At 34.3% G+C, this 22,458-nt stretch overlaps 1 protein-coding gene across 3 annotated transcripts in view; it reads left to right on the top strand.

Annotated features, from left to right (window-relative positions):
• Positions 1-18,279: 18,279 nt before the first annotated feature.
• LOC140668527 (uncharacterized) overlaps positions 18,280-22,458 on the top strand; it is a 253,644-nt gene continuing 249,465 nt past the window's right edge. For all 3 annotated transcript variants that reach the window (XR_012047189.1, XR_012047188.1, XM_072897607.1), the window contains exons 1-2: positions 18,280-18,916; positions 21,648-21,686. Coding sequence is in view for 1 of the 3 variants with exons in the window: in XM_072897607.1 (XP_072753708.1) it covers positions 18,802-18,916; positions 21,648-21,686 (154 nt within the window). In the remaining 2 variants the exon portion in view is untranslated. The remainder of the gene's footprint in view (positions 18,917-21,647; positions 21,687-22,458) is intronic.

Genomic DNA, 22,458 nt, shown 5'->3' with positions numbered 1-22,458 from the left:
TCAATATTCTCATATATTCAACAGAACAATGTATGGGCACACAAAGGTACTTGCGTTATGTACATTGCATGCCAAACCAATGGAACAAAATTACACAAGAGAACTTAGCTGTGCACTACGACCAATACTCTCTCTCTCTCTCTCTCTCTCTCTCTCTCTCTCTCTCTCTCTCTCTCTCTCTCTCTCTCTCTCTCTCGCTCTCTCTCCATCTTTTCAGCTAAATATTCCCTCGCAGCGATACCTTCCTAAATGACCTTACGCAAGACCGCGGAACGGCCAAGCCATAAATTACATTACCGCGTTTTCGCAAGTACGTAAAAGTCGATCTTCACGCTCCGGCCCAGATCAATCGAGCCGTGGCCAACGAGAAGCGCAACGTATAGCGCTCGACCCGGGTGCTTCGCACTTTTAATTATCGGCCACAATCATCAATCAATTTCGTCTTTCCGCGAAGTCCAGGATGCCTCTGTCGCCGGCTCTGTTTTTGCCTTCTGACGTGGTTACCGCTCTCCATCGATTTATCCCGCCCGTTGCGTTCTGCGCTAATCCGCCGGTCATTAAGGCCGCCCGATCGTTATACGCATGATAGTTCCCATCGACTCGATTTCCCTCTTGCGTGATCGATATTTATTTCGCATGCAATATGCGTCATCAAATTGATGCCGAAACATCAAACAATATTTCACACGCATATTAAGACAAAATCATTACGCAAAGTTGTAGATGAAATTTTAGCTAATTAATGTGTGAATTGGTATATTGTTTGTAAAGTCGCATCGTTTGCGTAAAAAAAAAACTATAATCGACAGTTTGCAATCCTTTTCGCAAGACTCCACTTTCATTTAATTGATACTTTGAGCAAAGAAATATTAAGGATTATAATTAAATTTCTATGTTATAATTCTATAATTAATAACAGAAAATTAATAAGAAATTATAATCAAATTCCATCTTTATTGTAAAGACACAAATATTTTTAGGAAATATAAACTGAGAGACTTTGGTCTCTGAGATATATCGAGATAATTAAGAACTCGAAAAGGGAAATTTATAAAGTCGTATCACGTTCATATGAAAGCCACACGATAGCTGGATATCCAATATCACAGCGACGCACACGATAATGCCGAGAAGTGGCGCCTCGTCTGCCGGCAGCGGCTGCCTCCCAAACTATGAGAGAGACTATATATTGTTCCAGTCGTGAAAATACACGAGTGGTTACAAGAAATTATATTAATTTTCCCAAACTTCCATTAGAGTTTTTTTTTTCAACAGTATCTATTATAATTTTATCATAAAATAATATTACATCTGCGATAAGAAGCGATAAATGCACACAAGGAGTGCGATTAACTTACTGCAATCTAGAAAGAAAGAGTGACATGTACAAGACTAGTAATATAAATTAAGTAAAAGTAAATTAATTACTAATTAATCAGAATAGCATCTGGTATATAATTCTCAAGTGTCGCTAAAAAGAGCGGCAACCTTTTGCCGACATCAAATGATTTCCGAGCGCACTATGTTACGTGCGTGAAACGAGCAACGTCTAAGAATCCGCGATATGTGCGACGCCGGGTGCGTTATCGCTCCAGAAAATGCCGACATGGAAAAAAGTGGTAGGCACCGAGAAAGCCTCACGGGCGGAACGAACAGGAGAGACAAAGGACGATGGCTACGAAGTAGTTTCCGTCATTTATCGGTGAGAGATGACTGCAGGTAAGTGCCGCGGAACGTTGCCGGGGAGATAATGTTTTGCGGCAACAGGTGAGGCAGGTGCTCGACCTGAATGCCGTGCTGCACGCGTCTAATAACCTGGATCTATGGATCAGGTGTGCCGATCTGTTCGGACTTACAAGAGACAATAATAATTACCACCGGCGGACTATGAGGCTTTTTGTCGAAAAAAAAAAGATCAGATCGCATCGGTCATTTCACCAATGTTAATCATCGCTCATTCCGTAAAGATAAGATGAGATTATACAAGCAAACTTGTACATTAAACTTGCATCATGCATTTTTCGCGCTAACGCTGTCAAAAATGAAAATAAGTTTAGCTATAAATTTTTTTTTTTTTTTTTTAATACTATTTTAAATATTTATCGGCATCTTATGATTTTTCCACAATTATAACAATTGAAATAATATTTCTTTTGTCAATCAATCTTTGGCATTATTATTGTTAGGAAGTCATATTACTTCTTTCTGGTTGAATTAATATATTTTTTGAAAAGAATTATATATACACAATAATTATATAATTTTTTATCTCGAATTTAAATGAGTCAATTTGCCGTTAAAATTTTGAAAAACGTTTTAGGCGACAGTCTGTCGACTGTCAGATATTATTATTCATGAAGATAACATACACGCGAATACGCCATTGGGTATCTTTATAACCGCGTGCCCCGTTGAATTAGCGTGTACCCTGAAGCACTTAATTCTCGCCCCCTAACGAGTGGAGCGATTCCGAAAGGAAAGAAGAGACGATCGTAAGACGGTAGAGAGAGAGAAAAGTCGAAGAGCGATTATCGAGGTTTTACGACGCCGCGACGCGAGTCTACCCAGAAGACTTTCTTGTATACGTCTCTCGTGGACTCCACCTTATTCCCTACCCTTCCCTCGCGCGGTTCGAAGTAATCAAGAGCCTATAATTTAGCCTGATCGAAACGTAAGGGCTAACGAACAAAAACGATCTTGGTTTTTCGTGTTAAAAATCATTATACGAAGATCACGGAGAGACGCCGATGCCGATTCGTTCCCTGGTCTCCCATAGTGTATTAACGATCAAGCGATTCCGCGGAAGAACAATAATTTATAAAGCATAAACTATCTCGATCTTTGCGTAATTATTATGCGATAAAATCCTCTAACGATTTGATGCTTAACAAAAATGACGATTATTCCGTAGCGTCACTTGTTAACAGTCGCCGGAACTCGCTGTAGACGTGGAGAGCGATTTTCGCCTCTGACACTAATTCCTGTCAAATTGTAATCTCGATCATTAGTCAGATTAGATCGTAAAGTTTTTGTTCTCTTTCAGGTTTTTCTCTCCGCCATCAGAATCAACTCTGCCACTTTGTAGCGCGGTTTCAAGCACGATTATGTGCGCTCTTATATATTTTTTGCAATAAATTTTTAAACTATAATTACACAATAATTATAGAATTTCATTCATAATCTTACAGAAATGAATTAGCATAGTCGAGTTTTAATACTTTATATTCCTTCTCCGTTTGATCAATTGGTACATGAGAAATCTTTCGTAATAATGTGAAACATAGTCCAAGTGAACATCGGGTATATGGCGAATATTCCGAGAGGAAGGGATCGTGGAAATCGTGAAAATCGTGAAAAATACCGCGGCAGTCTCGAGTATCCTTTCGAGTACGATTAGCGTACTCGTGGCGGCGTTCTGCCGTTATCAATTCTCCGGAGAACGCCAATAAAAGAGACAAAGGTAGCGCGGCAGAGGGAGAGAACGATGGAGGGCTCCGCTTTCCTGTATTCGCATACATACGTCATATTCGGGGTGAGTTTTTACCTCGTGGATCAGTGAAGTAGAGAAAGAGAAAGAGAAAGAGAGACACTACGTATCCATGCGCACTATCTATACGTATGTTTTATGCATTCCCTTTCCCAGAAGGTATCCGGCTACGTATCGTTGACGCGGTGATATTGAGAAAAAGGCCAAGAGAAAAAGAGAGAGAGAGAGAGAGAGAGAGAGAGAGAGAGAGAGAGAGAGAAAGAAAAGGAAATATGTAGCAAATATTCATCCTGTCTTTGTTTTAGATTCAACAAACGTTCAAATATCTAAGTAAATTACTTCCGTTAACTTCCGTTAACTTTACTGATTCGCGATTAAAAAAATTTTTTTATCAAATTTTTAATAATTGTTTTATATTTGCGAGATAAAAATTTATTTACATAGATATTAATGAGTATCACATAATCATATATACATCTATTAATGCACAATCAACTTTCTGTAAAATAATATAAAATATCAAAATTCACAAAACAAAACAAAAAATATAAAGAAATTCATTGAATGTATAAAAAAGATAAAATGACAATACGTTCGTGGATAACGTTCTCTCAACAACCAGATATTTTTCCGACAACATTCACCTGGAGACATTTCTCACTTGTCTTCCCATCGCAAAGGCGCTTGAGCACCCCTGCAAAACGGGCGAATATATACCGGCAGGGCGGTACGCGGGAAGGAGAGGAGAGAGTGAGTAGAAGGGGGTTGGGGGTTGGTAGGTATAGGTAAAACGGCAAAGCCACGGACGTAACGTTGAATTTATCCGCGGCGTATCCGCATACACGAAGGTATCCGTCTATCTTACTTTATCCCTGGGACGCGCAGCGCCGTATGACAGCCCCGCCAGCTGATCTATCGCATAAAACATAAAGTGGGGTATTCCATTTCTAAGGCCGCGCCCCCGCCACCCTCCCCGCAGCCCAGCCATACCGGTCGCTTCTATCCGGCTTGAAATATATCGCGGAACGAGGCGCGCGCGGAAAATGTGTGCCCGCCACTTGTGTGCAGTTTTTCATGACGCTCGTAGCGAGCGCATCTGAGTTTTAATTTTTTAAGATGATTTAATCCCCTTCGGTGAACGTAATCGACACTTTTGCGAGATGCCCTTCTCGTAGTCAATGATATTACCGTTTTAATTTTACAGATTATCACATAGCTAAAAATAATTGTTTTTATACCTAAATTAATGTTTAATTAACATACATTTTCATTTCGGTACAATATAAGACACTACAAAATAAATTCAAGAATAATTTTTACAAAGCGCAATTAATTTAATTTTTATAAAAATTTTTATAAAAATAATTAATTTGTAGGGAATTCTATTATCTTCTACATATATGTAAATTCTATAATTATTTTCCGCATGTATATAAATAAAAATCCTACATACTTTAATATTATCTTTATTTAATAGTTTTTAATTAATATTTTTTATATTTATTATAAATATGAATAATATATAAAAATCAATTTGTTTTGGTAAGGAGAATCGTTATCGTGTCAAAAATATTTTTTTTTTTTTTAGTAGAAACGCTTACAGGCTTGAGACTCGGATCGCGTGAATACATTCGACAAATAGAAAGAGAAAGAAGGGGGGGGAGAGAGAGAGAGAGAGAGAGAGAGAGAAGCAGGGAAAAATGCTTGCCATCACACGAAGCCGTCATTCGCAGGCGAATACTTCTCTTTTACGTGTGATTTCGCGTGAGCAAAAAACTCGGGAGAGAGAGGAGAGTTTACACACCGTGGGCCACAGGAAGCATGGTGATTGGACGAAATATTGGCAACAACACACGTAAATATATCCCCCTTTCGCTCTCCAAGTTACATCAGTGCATAATCTCGGAAACGAGACCGAGCGTGTACGAGCGTCATTACCACTTTAACACGACGGTTTGTCGCCGTAATTGGTTAACGATGGGATAGTTAAATGATGTTACACGCTAATTTCGTGTGGTATCCTTGATAGAACTGACAGATAGTTCTAAAGGGAAAGTTATAATGTTTACTTTAAACTAGTAATAACAAATAACAATAACAATTAATTCTCTTTCTACTTTGTATACTCAATATATGATTATTTATTATTGACTAAGATATCGAGAACAAAGATAATTTGATCGAATATCGAAGCAATTATAACAACCTAATCTACAAAGTAAAAACATCCGATGCTGCAGCAAAGATGGTCGTCTGAATATAAGACGAAGGCGAGGCGTAGAATCCCATAGATCGTAGGAGAAAGGAAGAGGGGAGAGGTAGTTGGATGTTAGCGAAGAAAAAGACGGAAGGAAGGAAGGAAGGAATATTGCGAGGCAGAGAAGCGGAGGCACTCCGAATGCAATCCACGTACCGACTGCTTTCAAATATTAATGTCACGTGACTTATTATATCCGAGGCGTGTACGGTGGAGTGAGAGGGAGTTTCGCCATCTAACAGAGCCGCCCAACGCCAACAACCGCCTCTATCCTTTCCCAGCATCACAATCCACGGCGGTGAGAAGCAACTGTAGACGGGCTATGCATCGTTGCGGTAGAACTGGCTTGTCTGAGCTTGATTGTGAAATTTTTCGCGGCGCATAGCGGTCCATTTTATCGCCTTACAGTCGACCGACGGAAAGGCAAGAAGGAGAAGGAGAGAGAGAGAGAGAGAGAGGAAACGTTTGGGGGTTGATGTCGACGTCGATGGCGGCGGTTAAAGTAGCCGGGATGCAGAAGAAGGATCGTGGCTACCGGAATAAGCATGGAGACACGAGAATTGCGAGAAAATACTCGAGCGCGCCGCGGCTTTTAATCCGCCGGCGCGTTCATTCTCGCGAATACCTTTCTAATTTTTACGCGGTCACTCATGCGTGATTGAAAATCGAGGAAAACGGGGGAAAGCGAGATAGAGCGGGAGAAGGAGAGGCACGGTTACATGGGACATGGTGTTATACGAAGGAGAGTTTGTCGTCCGTTGTCGCAGCAACCGCCACTTCAACTTTATTGGGTTAAGTTTTGCGCGCGAAATAATATCGCGACATTGCATTTTCGTGAGCTTAAAGACCGTTTGTTTACCAGAAGTTAAGCACGTTCCTTTATTCGTGAATTCTCTAATTAAGAATTTCGAGTTAATTTTTACAACAATAATTTGCCGAGAGGTTTAACTATAGTACTATTTATTCTGGAAATAAGAAAAATTCAATTTAAAAATTATAAATTGACAATAATTCTATTTTCTAATCAGTTCCATTTTTTTTAATTTTACTTTTGGAAATAATTTAATCTCTTTAGCAAAGCATTTGACAATTGGATTGATTAAAAAAATAATTAATGATGTATTTTCTCTCAAATCACATTTCCCAACTACAATTAATATCAAGAAAAAACAGGTAATTATTTATATAAATTTTTCCTTTCGCGTTTAGATAATATCGGCACGATTGAAGTATTAAATTAAAATAAATCAAAAAACCTTATATTTCCGTGCGTACATATGCGTTTTCGAAGAATTTCGCAATGAATAAGGCCTAATGGATAGCGAGCGATCAAACAAAGCAATTTAAAAGCGGCCACGTTATGTGTCGGTTTCGCGTGTGGTTATCTTTGATTTACATACGCGAACCGTACTTCCGCAGTATTATGACGTCACACATGCCCCAAGGATCGCGTGCACGCACTCGTCAAAGGGTTGAGACAGGGTTCGGCTGGCTGGCGGTGACGGTCGATAAGTCCTCCCGTCTCGTTCCGCATCGCGAAATCGATCGAAACTCGAGTTTGAGAAGGTCGCGCGCGGCCTTTCAGCCCCCGCGTGCAGTTCACTTCTACATTTAACATTTACGATATACGCCTTACTTTTTCAATACCCCGTAATCTACGGCGCGTACTACCCCATTATAGGATCGTTCTCGCCGAGCAAAAAATATGCAGCACTGCCGGCTATTCCTGGTTTAATGCAAATACAGCGCGGAAGTTCGCGTTAAATCAAACAGCAAACGTGATTTTTGTTGAGATTCATGGTAAACGTAAATAGGCTGTCACAGATCTAACGCGGAACATTTATTTTATTCGATGACACAGTTTAAAATTAATATTTTTTCATCAGAAATTTTCAAATAATTTGCTGCGACAATCGCTCCTTCTTTCTCTCTCTCTTTCTCTCTCTCTCTGTCGATTTATATATTAATAATTATAATAATATTTATATATTAATATTTCATATATTAAATATTTTTATATATTAATAATTATAAAAATTATTTATAATAAATAACGTGCCTATATTAACGCAAGAAATAAATCTAATTAGATCAACCTGTTTATCGAGCAAAGAAATATTTTTATCTGTAATCGATCACATTGCAACATTTCTTTTAATAATATTGATTTATTGACACAACACACAAGAAATCTGTATATTACCTGCAATAATCTACGATGATCTTTTAAATAAATATACGTCCTTCTCATTATTAATATACTAATATACACATATGTCGTCGACACTGAAAAATATATATTCTATCACACTAATAAGTAATCTGACAAACTAAATAACTTTTTCTCTGCGTATTTTCTCTGGTATTGAAAGATCATATTCAAGTGCGATTTAAGTGAGCATTTAAAGATCGACCTTATACCCGGTTTTGAGAACGGTAGCATAGCTACCGTCGGTTTTTCAATTACGTACAGGAAGATGGATTTACATACTACAAGTTCTCCGACTTCCAGTTTGGCTAACGTATTTGTATACACGTAGCTGATATTACTACAACGGAATAATCCCCGACTTCCGGGAACAACGACGTTCAATTAGGAAGTGCCATAGGGACTATGAGTTCTTTCAGTACACGAGTAACGTTAAAATACCAAATTACGAGTAAAGAACAAGTAGCTCTACGGTTATCATATAATTAATTAAAATATTTTTTTATTATACGCTTTAAAAAAAAACTAATTATACAAACAGATACTCTATTGTCACTTTGTTTATAAACAACGTATTGCTACTGTTGTTACTGATAATAATAGAGAACATAGAGATAATCACAAGATAGAAGTAGATCCACAAATTGAACGTTGCCCTTCTCACTTTTATTAATTTCTTAAGCGCGCAAAACGCAAACGTTATTAAACTGAGAGATGCTACGTCGCACATGAATTAAAAATCACGAGATTGACGCTAATATAAAGTGATTGATAAGCATCTTAAATTATCGATCCGATTGTTTATACGCCGGCGCAATTCTATTTAATGTCGTTCGTTTGCGAGAGCCGCCTACCTCATTCGCCGCACTTACCTACCTACCATCTCTTTCGTCGTACCTTGTATCCACATCGGTGTACTATGCGTAAACACGGCCGTGGACATTAAATTTATAGTCTCGTGCACAGTTTCAAACTAACCGACTCACTCGGCTAAAAGCGAGGGATTTGAACCTTGATTTATTCGATCGAGAACGCGTTATGACCCTAAATTGTTCCTTCGGCACGAAATAAATGCAATGCTTTTTTCATCAAGAATGTTATTCCGGTTTTACTTAATATTTTTCTTATATATTAGATATAATCTTATGCTACAGATGCAAATTGATTTTTTTTTTTTTTGCAATAGGAGTTTTTTTTTTTATATATCATATATTAAGTAAAAGTAATATTATAAATTTTCTCTCACTAATTGCTGTTATTAATTATGACATTTATACAAAATAAGTTTATTTTAATATTATTAACACACGCGTAAGCTTATATGTTACTCGGCTTACAAAATGGATTTATAAGACTAAAATATTGTAATATGTAATCACAAAATAAAAAAAAGCATACAAACGGAGATTTAATGTTTTATTTATTTCTCAAAGAGTTGCGATAGAATCCATTATAATTTCTCTCTAGAATTTTTTTCAAAGAGGTGAAAAATTGTGAAGCCACGATACCGTAGAGTACCGGACCGAACTCCCTTGGTGCAAGAGAAGATCGCGACGATAAAAGTGTTCGTCATACGATGTACATACATACATACAACCGGCACGGCGATAACAAAACATGCTCAGTAATAATACGGATAATAATAACGATTGTTGTCTTTACGACCAACATTTACGTGTTCGAAATAACGAGTTACTAACTAGACTCATGAAACATTACGAGTATTAATGGAGGATAGCTTTAAAACTAATAATCTGCGCAAACGAGAATTCGAACAAATACAAATGTCATCTTCGGCTTGTTATAATTTAACATCGTTAATTAACCGTCCGAAAACTCTTTAATTTATACCTCTTCAGAGTTAAATAAGGCATCGTGACATAAAGAATTCAAGTTTTCTTTAAATAAGCTGTCTTATGACTGTAATGTATGATCGTTGATCGGCAACGAAATCGAATAAAAGTTTGCGTGTTTGTGATCCGTTTGCATGAAAATTTGCAGATTGCGGAAAGACTGGAAGGCGCCAATTGACGTTTCCAATTAGAAGTGCAATCATAAATTGATAAGACGTGCAATAAGGATCGATAATAAGGGCGGCTCGTAACGCAGTTACGTGTATCAGCCAACGATGCGTGAGATTCCGCACGGCACTGCTCGATGAACGAGCAAAAATAAAGAGGGAAAAAAAAATCGGAAGACAGCTAATTAATAAACGAGCACGTGCATGCTACAAGGCAAGGCAAAGCGGCTCGGCTTCGCGCTGCCGCAAATGAAGATTGACACCGCAATCGTCATAATGCAGTCATTATAACTCGGTAGCGCGCCATAAAAAGGGACGAAAAAAAAGCCGGGACGCGTACCCTCGATCGAATCGAAACGAACGGAGGTTTTTTGTCGGCGTAATTTTGGAGCACAGCGCCGTGCCGAACCGTGTGCAGAAAAAGGAAAACCAAGTCAGGAAACGAGGAAATTCTTGGCATTGTCGGCTTGAAGTCTGAATCATTGATGATCGCAAGCGGGAGGTCCGATCATCGCGCATACATGGTGTTTCATGTAACGCTCTTAGATTTGCAATACATGTAGAAATGATTCTTATTGACACATTAATAATAGAGGAACTTTGACTTTTTCTAAGAGAATTTCTGAAAAACTACTGTCAAATAATCAATTTGATATTTCCATGGTTGTACACGAATAATAAAAGCCTTTTAATAAAATTTTCTTAAAATATCCGTGAGACACCCTATATATAATCTTTTAGTGTGAATGTCCGACAGATGCAGACTGTAGGAATTACATATCTTACAGTGTATGAGCCACTGTGTCTTTATCGCCGCGTGAACGCCATGGAAAATGAACGACGCATTGTAAGATAGAGAATCGATTTACCTTTGATCGATCGATCCGCTGTGGGTGGTTTAAAGCACCATGCTGTTCACGGAATAATAAGAAATGGATTTGTGCTTGGATCTCGATTACGCTTATTAATTTTGATATCAATGCAAGCCCTACAATAATTACTCTGCTTCATAATGCAACTAGACGAGTCGCTTCTCTTTAAAGTTTAAAATTATTTCCAGAATATAGAATTGCTTATAAAAACATCGAAACAACATTACAATATATATTTATTTATTTTTTTCAAATTGTAAGATAATTGTAACTCTTTTACAATCCATAATATTAAGTAATTAGTTGGTTAAGTGTAGGTATAATCGGCTTCTCCTACATTTTTATTTCTTAAATGTCACCTGAGATTGCAGATTTGTATGTTATCACGTAAATTGCTCGACTCCTATGACTTTGATTAATGTCGTTGATTTCATCAAAGGCCTTTTTGCATTAATTGTTCATATAATGTTAGAAATATTACGAGAGTTTTAATGAACTCAAGGTTGTAGAAGGAATGCTCGCACCTTGAACTATTGCGATATATACTAGAAAATAAGCAATGCAGGAAATTTATAACGTTTCTCGAAATATGATGACTGCAAATAGATTTGTTGCGCTGTTCGAATTCTTCGAGAGCAAGGGAAAACCTTTAGTTTCTGACTACCAATTAAAATGCGGTTTAGCCTGAAGAAGTAAGTGCGATAATTACGTGACGGTATCGCGTGAAATAAATCGCAACGTCATTCGTATCTGCGGCAGTTAATTATGCCAGCGCAGCATGAGAAATACCTTCGAAAATAGTGTAAATTTTCCGCACGTAAAAGATCCTCATGCACTCTTCAACTGTCTTTGCAATTCAATGAGAAATTACGCTACGCGTTACAATGAAGACAGTCTGCAATTATCTACAATTTTGCATCAATGTTTTAGAATAATTAGGATATAAATTTTTTAAGATGTTTGAAAAGATAATATTCGCTATGTATGTGGTATTTAAAAAAAGTTCTATCGTGTGATTGTGCGATAAGGATTAGAATTGGAAATACATATTAATATGTTTGCAGTATAATTACATATTACGTCAAAGAGTTTGGTAATTTAATGAATCTTTCTCGTGGAAAATATAATAATAGAATCCTAATTATTTTCCCTCGCTCAACATCCTTATTCAATATCATTAATTTGTGATCTCGTTGGATAATTATTACATTGTACATTTTTACTCGTATGTATCATTAATATATTCGCTTTTGTATATATAAAAGCAAATATATTAAATCTAAATTATTTTCCGGAAATTATATCAAATATTGCTTTAATGTTTGATAAAATAAAATACACAGTCAAGATTTTTCCTTTTAAATTGCAACTCTAATATTGTATGATTGTATTATTATGTTGGCGCCACCACTCTAAATCGTAATGACTTAATTTACATTCGTTCGAGCAGTAGGACGAAAGAGTCCTACGAGCTATGACAGGTTTTACGGAAAATGCTAGTCACGTTTCTCGGCAGTGACTCGTCAAATAATTGGTCGGCGAGCGGACGCCTCTCATTAAATTGTTAAATCTACATTAACAGTAGTCAGATCACAATCTATTCATCGATCATTACCTTTAATGTATTTCCAATTAATAATAGCTCAGACGATGAAAAAGTTTACTGACATTAGATTTGGTTAGTTATGAGTTTCGCTATTATACACCTACGTCAAAAATCATATGACAAATGTCAGAATGGGATATTTACGTTAATTGACGGAGTTTTTATGTAGATGTGAAATAAAATCGTACGTGTGACAAAATTGGCTTATATAATTTTAAACTGAAATATACATATATATAAAAGATTGCGTTAAAGCTTTCACTACTTTATTCCTTTAAAAAATTTATTATTTTCTTATTATACTATATGTCGAAAATTATCGATTCTTCAATATGTACGTATATATTATATATCACAATTGCATTATAATTTCTACCGATCGCGGCGTAAGACACACAGTAGATAATTTTCTTTTCATTGAAAATCGAAGGGTCTCGATTCAATCAGAAGCGTCTTAATCGCTCCATAATATTTCCGAACTTAACCCGTTGCACCAACGACAAGTTTGTAACGCAAAGGCGGCGATTTACGCTATCGCGTGGAATAATGCGATCGCGCACATTTAAATCAGGAATATACATAATACGCAGCACAGACCAGAGGACGACGGGCTTAGGAGCTTGCTAAATCGATCGGGGTAAATTCCCTGCAGTGTATTGAGTAGTTTATTGCTTTCATGCATTTGCATGCTAAGTAGTCGCGTGCTCACGAGTAATACCAGCGTCCCTGATACCGTACACCCCCTGTAAGAATGCCCTATCTAGCCTTCGGTCTTCGATATTGCGGCCGTGGGACACTTATAAATTGAGATTTTATCGCGACCTAAGTCGGGGATTACGAACGGACCTGACTCTACGGGGACGTTATGTGCGCCCGCGAGCGTTCTATACGTATGTATTTCACGGATCCTTTTTCGACTTTTTGCGAAAAGGGTGCAATGTGCAGACGCCACCTGCCTTAGGAAGACCGAGTCTTCCTCAGGATTGCATTAATAAATGATTCCTGTATTTCGACCGAATTTAATCGTCTTTAGAGTAAAGCAATTGCGAAAGAGTATTATATTGAAATTTTTTATTTCGCAATCAGACCATTGAGATTCTAAATAATAACAAGAATTAAAAAACAAATTGCACACAAGTATATAATATATATATAAATACAAAATCACGTGCGTACCCGTTTTTATAATTTGTAATTGCTTATATATATATATTTAAATATAATTTTTAAAATCAGCACATTGTTAAAAAATATAAAGACCAATAAACCTTTTGAGAGAAACACTGTAGGTGTCCAACTCTTTAGTTTTAATCGAATTGATCATCGGCCGTCGATGGGTTAACAGTCTACGTGGGTGACATTCGCGAATCACTGGCGCATACAAACCACAAAGAAGAGGGAATCTAATCGACTCGCGTCCGAGACTGTCGAGACCATATTCCGCAAGAATCGCCCCTTAAATTCTCGAAGGGTTGCGTGCGTTTAGACGTCCGATCGCGGCACCGTAATTTCCTGTCGTGCAATCGTTCGTTCCGAATCTTCAATTCGGTGCACGTGGACACCTCGCGATTGCTGAGCGAACGAGAGCAGAAACTTTCTACGTTTCGTAGAAACCGACTGCACCCCGATATTTCAAAAGAAAAAAAAAAGAAGTAGGAGTTTGTCTGCCAGCTAAGCGGAAATTATTGTGTAATGGAGCTTATGCCTCGATAGAAACGCACGAAAATGGATAATAATGACTCAATATATATATATTATATATATGCAGCTATAATCGCAAGGAAAGAATATTTTTTTTCTTGTATAAAGATCAATGAAACTTCGATGATTTGGAACGAATGGTGTAAATTAAGACAGCATAAGCCGGAGTCATCTTTATTTGTAGAAAAGTGGGCATAAACTTAAAGGAATGCCGAGGAGATTATCGTTAATTTTTATTCACATCTTTCACTCGTTATTTCTTTAGCCGGCGACGACGTCATAAAGTCCGTAGTTGTTATCTCTCAAACATCGGAATCTACTCGAAGTCGTGTCATAAACTTAATAGAGGCACCGCCAAATGCGCATCGCGGGGCGAAACTCGATTCCAACTGAAAAGAAGAAGCGAACGAACGAAAGGGCAAGCTCTCTACACGAAATAAAGAAAAAAGAAAGGGAACAAGCTGTGGGAGAAATCGAAAGTCGTCACGAAAGTAACCGACATCTGATCGCAAAATTAACTTAAAGATAAAAAGATCTCTTTTCGCATTGTTTAATTGCCTTTGTTTAACAAATTATTATTGTAAAAGCATTTACAAAGGAAACTATTATTTGAAAAATTTAACATAAACTATTTTCAATTTTGAATAATAATATGACATGATTTGTAATTACATCTGCAATTATTGGATATTTATATATTTTAAGAACTGTTTTTCTCTTGAGATAAGTTTATAAAAATGAAAATCATAGTAGAGAAAGGTAAAGAAAGAAAGAAAGAAATAATAGCTTTAAAAAACGATAAAAACTTTGCTAATAAAAAACCGAAAAGATTCAAACTATATTATTATAGAACAATAACAGTTTCCTTTGCCTTTTCAACCGAATATACATAGGCAACGTTAGTTTTGGGTGAATGTTTCACATTTGACTTTTAAATTGGAGCATTGAAAAATACAGAAAACGTAAACGAAAATAGCTCGAAAATCGAGTACAGGATCGGGGACCACAGTGGGGTAGTGGTAGGCTATATTTAAGAAAAAAATAGGCCATTTTAAGCACTCGCATTTCCAACCTGCATTTTCTAATTGGCAACTACGTAACTACAACATGAATCGCGTTCTGAAAGCCGTGATTTACAAAGCAACGTAAAAAAGGGACAGTATCTAAGAAAAACATCGAAATCGCGCGAAGGCAAAGGTAGTAGTCGATATAGCCCGACCGCTCCAAGCGTCGGAGCTCGAGTATCCCTCAAGCGACCTGACGTTCTCCTGGCAGAGCCAGAAATTCCAATTTCCGAATTGGAGGTCGGGGCCAGCCCGGATTAACCTCGCGGCGTAATCGTACCTTTATCAATAGGGGATCGTAATGAGTTCGAAGATAATGGCGCCCTATCAGTCTTCAGCCGAGGAACAATGATGGATGTAGGAGTCGGTGTTTTCGTGCCTTCGCAGTGGCAACCCCCGGACGAGTAACGTCACCCACCGGCGTTCCCTTTCTACCTTTCCTCCCTTCTACCCCTTCTTTACTAAGAGCAATCGCCGCTACGTCGAGCCCACCCTCTATTCCACCTCTCGCATAGTGCTACACAAAGCTGATTGTTTTGTCGACCCGTGTAAGCACGCGAGCCTGCTGATAATTTGACCTTAGAACACCAAATGCTTATAAAATTAAGCGAACCTATGTATCGAAATCAATAGAATATCATAAATTTAAAAAATTGTAAAATGTTTTTTATATCCCAGATAACAAAGTTATTACTGCAAAATTTGAATAATAAAATTTAGAATTTAGACAAATAAAAAAGATATTTTTTATCATCGAGAATATTTATCTTATTTCTTTATTTTTTGACAATGCAAATGTGTTATTATAAAATAAAAATAAAAATATACATATATCATTAAAATTCACATTATATTAAACAGTAAAAGTTATAATAATAAGATTTATAAAAAAGTTTGAGAATTTTTAAAAATATAATAATACCACACTATTTAAATCCCAATGATTTCTTACGTATTTTTACAAATTACAATATTTATTTTTGTATTAATAAAATTATTACGTATAATAAATTAAACAGAAAATATTCAATGCGATAAATGTCCTCATATCCTTTCGTTTTCTATATATAGGGTGCTTAAAGTCACGAAAGTTATGGTTTTAATGAAAAAGCCGGAAAAAAAAACAGTGTAAGTGATCGCGGCTCGTTCGTGCTACCGTATTCTCTACTTAACTAAGCTCTTCGTTTTTTTCTGACATGCAATTGTAAACTTGACCGGCGGAACTGGCCGGTCACACGCAAAAGTCGTTCAACTGACAATTCAAGTGCTATAGCACTTCCGCAAAAACACTGCAACGCTACGCGTCATAAGACTATTTGTCTGCGTGTATATTTCTCATGTTGATTTATATACTTTACTATTTCTACACACATAACTCAACAGATTTAACACCTTTTCTAATATATGGTTGCATGACGTAATAATTTTATATCTTTCATGATATTGTGTGATAAGTCAAATTTCTTTCTAACGCATTATGTTATATATATTTTGAATAAATTATGAAAATTCGTCAAAATTATAAAATGTTAAATGTGATAATATAAAACATTATTATATTATATAGTTATTATTATGAGATTAAAATAAATCCATCACTTACCAGTACGATGCGCAACAGCGGAGTTGTACTGCACAATATTGCTCTGTAAAATACAAATATATACATAAATTCTATATAAAAAACATAACGTCTAAAATAATTTAAAAGTATTATAAAAAATAGTCATATTAAATATTAATTAAATTATTTATTTAATCTTCACACTACTTTCAATATTCAAACTTTATTTAATTTAAAAGTTTTTTTAAATATAATGTAAATTATTATAAAATATTAGAATAAAGAAGAGAATAAAAAAAGATAAAATGTAAACTATTTTATGTATATTATGCAATAACATAAAACGAATCATTAACAAAAATAAATGAATAATTTCATAAAACTAACAAAAATTAAATAAATTATAATTTCTACTTACCCCACGGTTGCTCCGCTGTTACCCGATGCCTCCCTGGGTCTCCTTCTTCTCTGTTAGTGATTTTTCTTTTGCTGCTCTTTTATTTGTGATATTCATAAGACGCTAATGAAAATATGATTAATTACGATCGGAAAATAATAATTAGCAAAATATCATGATTGCACAGTACTTTATACGGTACTCCCGACGTGGATTATTTACACGTAAAGCATATTTTATTATTTCGATGAAAAATAACTCGACGACGAAAACTATTCGCTCAGCACTCGAAAATTGCATGGTCAAATAAATTGTAATTATATATTACAATTAATCCTGTGTTATTAATTAATTCCATGATGATTAACAATTTACGAATGTGACAAAGCGATGGTTATTATTTATCAAAGTGACTTATTTAAAGTAAACATAATATATTAATTTTGCGAGCAGTTCTGTACTCTTATTTTAAAATGCCTATTCGTGCAATAGATTTCGATTAAATAAATTATATAATATATACGTTTTAATCACCAACGTATGATACAAACCTCGAATGTTTGCTACGCAATTGACAAATGTTATAATACATGATTAAATAGACATAATTAGATTATACATATTGTTAGTAATTAAATATGTCGCAACGGTGCTCGATTTTGTGTTGTACTCATTCTATATATGATATTTTGTTAATGACCGAAGAATTGGCAACTCAAATTTCGTGCAAAATTACGCGAGTTAATAAATTGCGCAAAATATTTGAATAATCGCTTTGATTTAGTTGTGAATCGTTAATCATGAAATTAAATAGTTATACGAAGTAGTCGATAATTGTAACCATAGAGAGTAATATTATATTCTCGCGTATTTCTTACAATTACATTTCGAAGATAACATACGCACTAGGCACGCGTCACCACATTCCTGCGCGAGCCTTGCCAAGCGAATGATAACAAGGCCACCGAATGTAAACACCAGCGCGCTATACTGAAAAGACGAAAGCCAACGAAGGTTGTGTGAGTTTCCCCTTCTCCGTTCTCTGTTCATGAAATATTTAATACTTGACTACAAAATAAGCATGTCATTCGCTCGGCGCGTCTCGTACACGAATCACTAATATCGGAAACTTTACGTTTCTATTACGTGAATCATGCAAATCAAATTAATGATAAATCGTAATTGACTATCGCAGAATATACAATTGTAACATATGTATCACACATATCTATATACATATACACACACACACAACATATGTTTGCGCGTGTCTGTGTGTGTGTAAATCTCGCAAAATTCAAACATATTCTTTTTACTTCAGATGAATAAGTCGTTTACTTTAATAAATAGTCATAACTTTGATGCGTTTGCGAGTCGTTAATGGTGGAATTAAATAATTAATTTCTGTAATTAATTAATTAATTAATTACAGAAATCGTAATAATTAGAGTAAATTGAATCAGGCAATTTTTGGATGCCAAGCAGATAGTTTTTGCGTTATTTTCCGTTGAAATAATAATAAAATACGTGTTGCGTGCAAATAAACCCCATTGGGGGTGTCGTACAATCATCATATTTTGCTGATTATTATGCGTGATCGTAACCGTTATTAAACGAATTAACTATGTTTTCGCGAGTGTCACGTGAGTGTTACAAGAAAAGGAGTAGCAAAGGAAAGACGACTGAGAGAGGAGGACGAGGTCCAGGGAGACATCGTGCAACGGCAGAGCAACCATGGCGTGAGTAAATTGTGATTTATTTACTTTATTATTTAACAGTTATAAAATTAATTGCTTATTTGTTTTTGCCAATAATCAGTTTTATATTATATTATGTAATATAACAAAGTAATATATATGTATATATATATATATATATATATATATATATATATATATATATATACTAATTATTAATTATTAATTCTCTCTCTCACTGCTTTTAAATATGATTATACAAAAAAAATAAGACGTATTTTTTTAGCAGATTCAATTTCTACATATAATTTAAAATTTATAAAATAATTATATCTAAAAAAATTGTATAAAGTAACTCGAGTACTAAACTATATTTTTATATTAAATTATATCTCTATATTAAGATAAATCTCTATATTAAATTTGCAAATTTACGAATTAAAAACCATTAATTATTGTAACTAATTTATTAAAAATTTTACATATGTATATATATATATATATATATATATACATATACATATGTAAAATATTTAATAATTTAGTTACAATAATTAATATTTTTTAATTGGTAAATTTGCGAATTTAATACAGAGATAAGCTTAATAAATAGATATATTTAATATAAAAGTATAATTTAAAAGTCACTTTACAATATTTTTCAAACATAAATATAAATTTAATAAAGCAATAAATTAATAAATTAATAAATTTTAAGGTATATAAATTATAAATTTTGAAGTTTAGAAATTGAATCTGTTAAAACAAATTATTACGTCATTTTCTTGTATAATTATATTTAAAAATAATAAGAAAGGGAGAGAGAGAGAGAGAGAGAGAGATAGAGAGATTATGTGTACAATAATAATATTACATAATAATGAATTTTAAAATAGATAATAATTTGTATATTTGTAAACAAAATAAAAAATTCTTTATTTTCAAAGAAGTAACCTTTATACTGAACATGCTGAACATGTAGTCATTTAATAATGCCTGAATTTTCAATTGCAAAGTTTATTTAATGGAGCTATTATTTTATATTAAAATGTGATATGCATTTATATATGTATTTACACATAAATATATAATACAATATCATGCTCACCTGATACTTTTCTCACTATTCCTGATACTAAATATTTACTTGGAGGCAATATTTATTGTTAGTCTTAATTTAATTTCTTGCTAATTTTATAGTAATACGTTTGAAACAATGGTACGAATCAGAGTTATGCGGAGTTTGATAGAATTACCGATACGTTTGCATTATCGATATACCATATACAATATATAACACGATTATTTGATACTTTTTTCGATATTCCTGATATTATACGCTCATTTCTAGATAATCTTTATTTTCCGTAATTCAGATGTAATTACGTAATTAATCTAAATCATAATTTATGTAATGAGACAAAAGCTTTATGACTGTAATATTTTATCGCAATATAATTATAAAGCAAAGAGATTGCTTAATCACAATTGATTCTCTTACCTTGACATTTATAATATTCGTTGCTTATTATATTCACGTTGCCCACAACGGAAATAACGATGCGACATATTATATCACGAGAGAACACAATCCAAACCTTCTCACCTTTCAATTCCGTTAATTAATGTGGTCCGATTCCGGAATTCCGCTTGAACCGCGCGAAATGGTTGCTCTGACACGTGTGCCTTGGCGCGCTAATTTCTAAACTAGAGGAATCGAACCACTATGTTCCAAAACTCACTGCCGCTACTGCATGTTGTTATCCTTGTCTAGTATTCAGTGAGCAACAATGACAATATGTTAACAGTACCGGTAGTGAATTTTGGAATACAGCTTATACTGGCCATTTTCGCGCGTCATGTGTCACGCAGTTATTTTCATTGTGCTTGTGGTGTAAATATAATAACGGTCAAACATCGAGGAAATATAATCATTTATGATTTAATTACTACGATCGTGATTATATTCTGGTAAGATATTTACGGTCACACTTGTCTCATTACGATTAAGATTAGTTCTAGTTATGTCTGAATTATGATTTTGAAGGTTATTTATAACTCCGTTGTGTTTGAGATGCAAATATAATCATCGAGTTAAGAGAAAGAATCAATTGTAATTAATGCTATAATCGCTGTAGTCATCAATTATATTATATGGTAAAGTATTATACGATCAAAAAGTACATTTGTCTCATTGCATCTTACGATTTTAACCTTCTTTAAAACTTACATATTTTATGTGTTTTAGAGCAGAAATATGTTTAAAAAAATAATCATGCTTGTGCAGTTCATAAAAAATAAGACAAGAATGACTTTTTCCAGTCGAATTCAAATTTTCTATATACGCCTCAAAATATATTTAAGTTTAAAAAATCAGAGCCAGATTATTCTCTAGTAAACACACACATCATTATATTTTTATATAGATACATCTAAAATATTTAAACTAAATATCTAAAATAATTAAATATCTAAAATATTTAAACATTCTTGTGTTAAAAAAAATTTTTAAATTATCTTACTATTTATATAAACATTTTTTAATTGTATTCATTATATTATATATTTTTAACAGTTTTTTAATATATTTTTCAACATAATCTATAAAAAATATTTTGTAAAACAATTTTGTTTATAACATCTTTTTTTATTTCAAATATTTTATTTTTTTAAAGATTAAATAAAAAAGTTATACACTATAATTATTTCTTAAGATATTATTTACTTTAAATACTTCTTTATATTTTAATTTGTATATGTTTGTATTTTACAGATCAACATGTGCATAACTCTGCTGCTGCGCATCGTATCGGTGAGTCATAATTTATTCTTAATGAGCTAATTTGATAAGAAAAAAATGTTTTTTCAAATATTTATTGAAACTATGAATTAAATCTTTTTTTTATAGAAAAAAAATAAAAAATATACACCAAGTATATATAATAAAAGAGCTTTTATTTTAGATTATATAGAAAATTTTCATTTATGCATTGTGTGTATAAAAAATTTTCAACAATTGTTTCTGTATTTCGTGCTGCAACAAACGCAAGTGTTACGTACTTTTAAATTTCCTTTGTAAAACAATGAAATATTTTTTCAAAAATTTTATAAGAAAAATAGTTCTACAGATCTATTTCTGTTAGTACCTATATATATGTATGTATGTATACTAAAATTTTAATTTATATTTCGTATTATAATTGTCAGTTATACGTAGTCTAATGAATTTCCGTGTTTCTCGCCAATATAATGATTTACCGAGCGATATAAAATAACCGGGGGGTTGCTGAGAGAAACGTACACAGGGCACGGTGCGGAAGGGTGACCGAAGTTTCAACAGGGATGAGAAGCGAGCGAGCGATTCGTGAGAAAGAGAGAGGGACGGGCGATTTATTTTATTGAATGTTAAATTTCATGTAGGCACTCAGCTTTAGAGCGGCGAGAATTTATCCTTCGGCATTTAATTAATTCACGGGCCGCGATAAATTCTGTGTAATGTATTTGATTAAAGGATAATGCCTCTGGTATTCTCTCTCGCCCGCGTCCTCCGCCCAGGGTCCTCTTTGAGTCGCCCTTCTGCTTTT

The sequence above is a fragment of the Anoplolepis gracilipes genome, chromosome 8 (assembly GCF_047496725.1).
Source record: "Anoplolepis gracilipes chromosome 8, ASM4749672v1, whole genome shotgun sequence".
NCBI lineage: Eukaryota > Metazoa > Arthropoda > Insecta > Hymenoptera > Formicidae > Anoplolepis > Anoplolepis gracilipes.
Note: the sequence above shows the minus strand (reverse complement) of the source record. Positions and strands in the feature narration are given on the sequence as shown.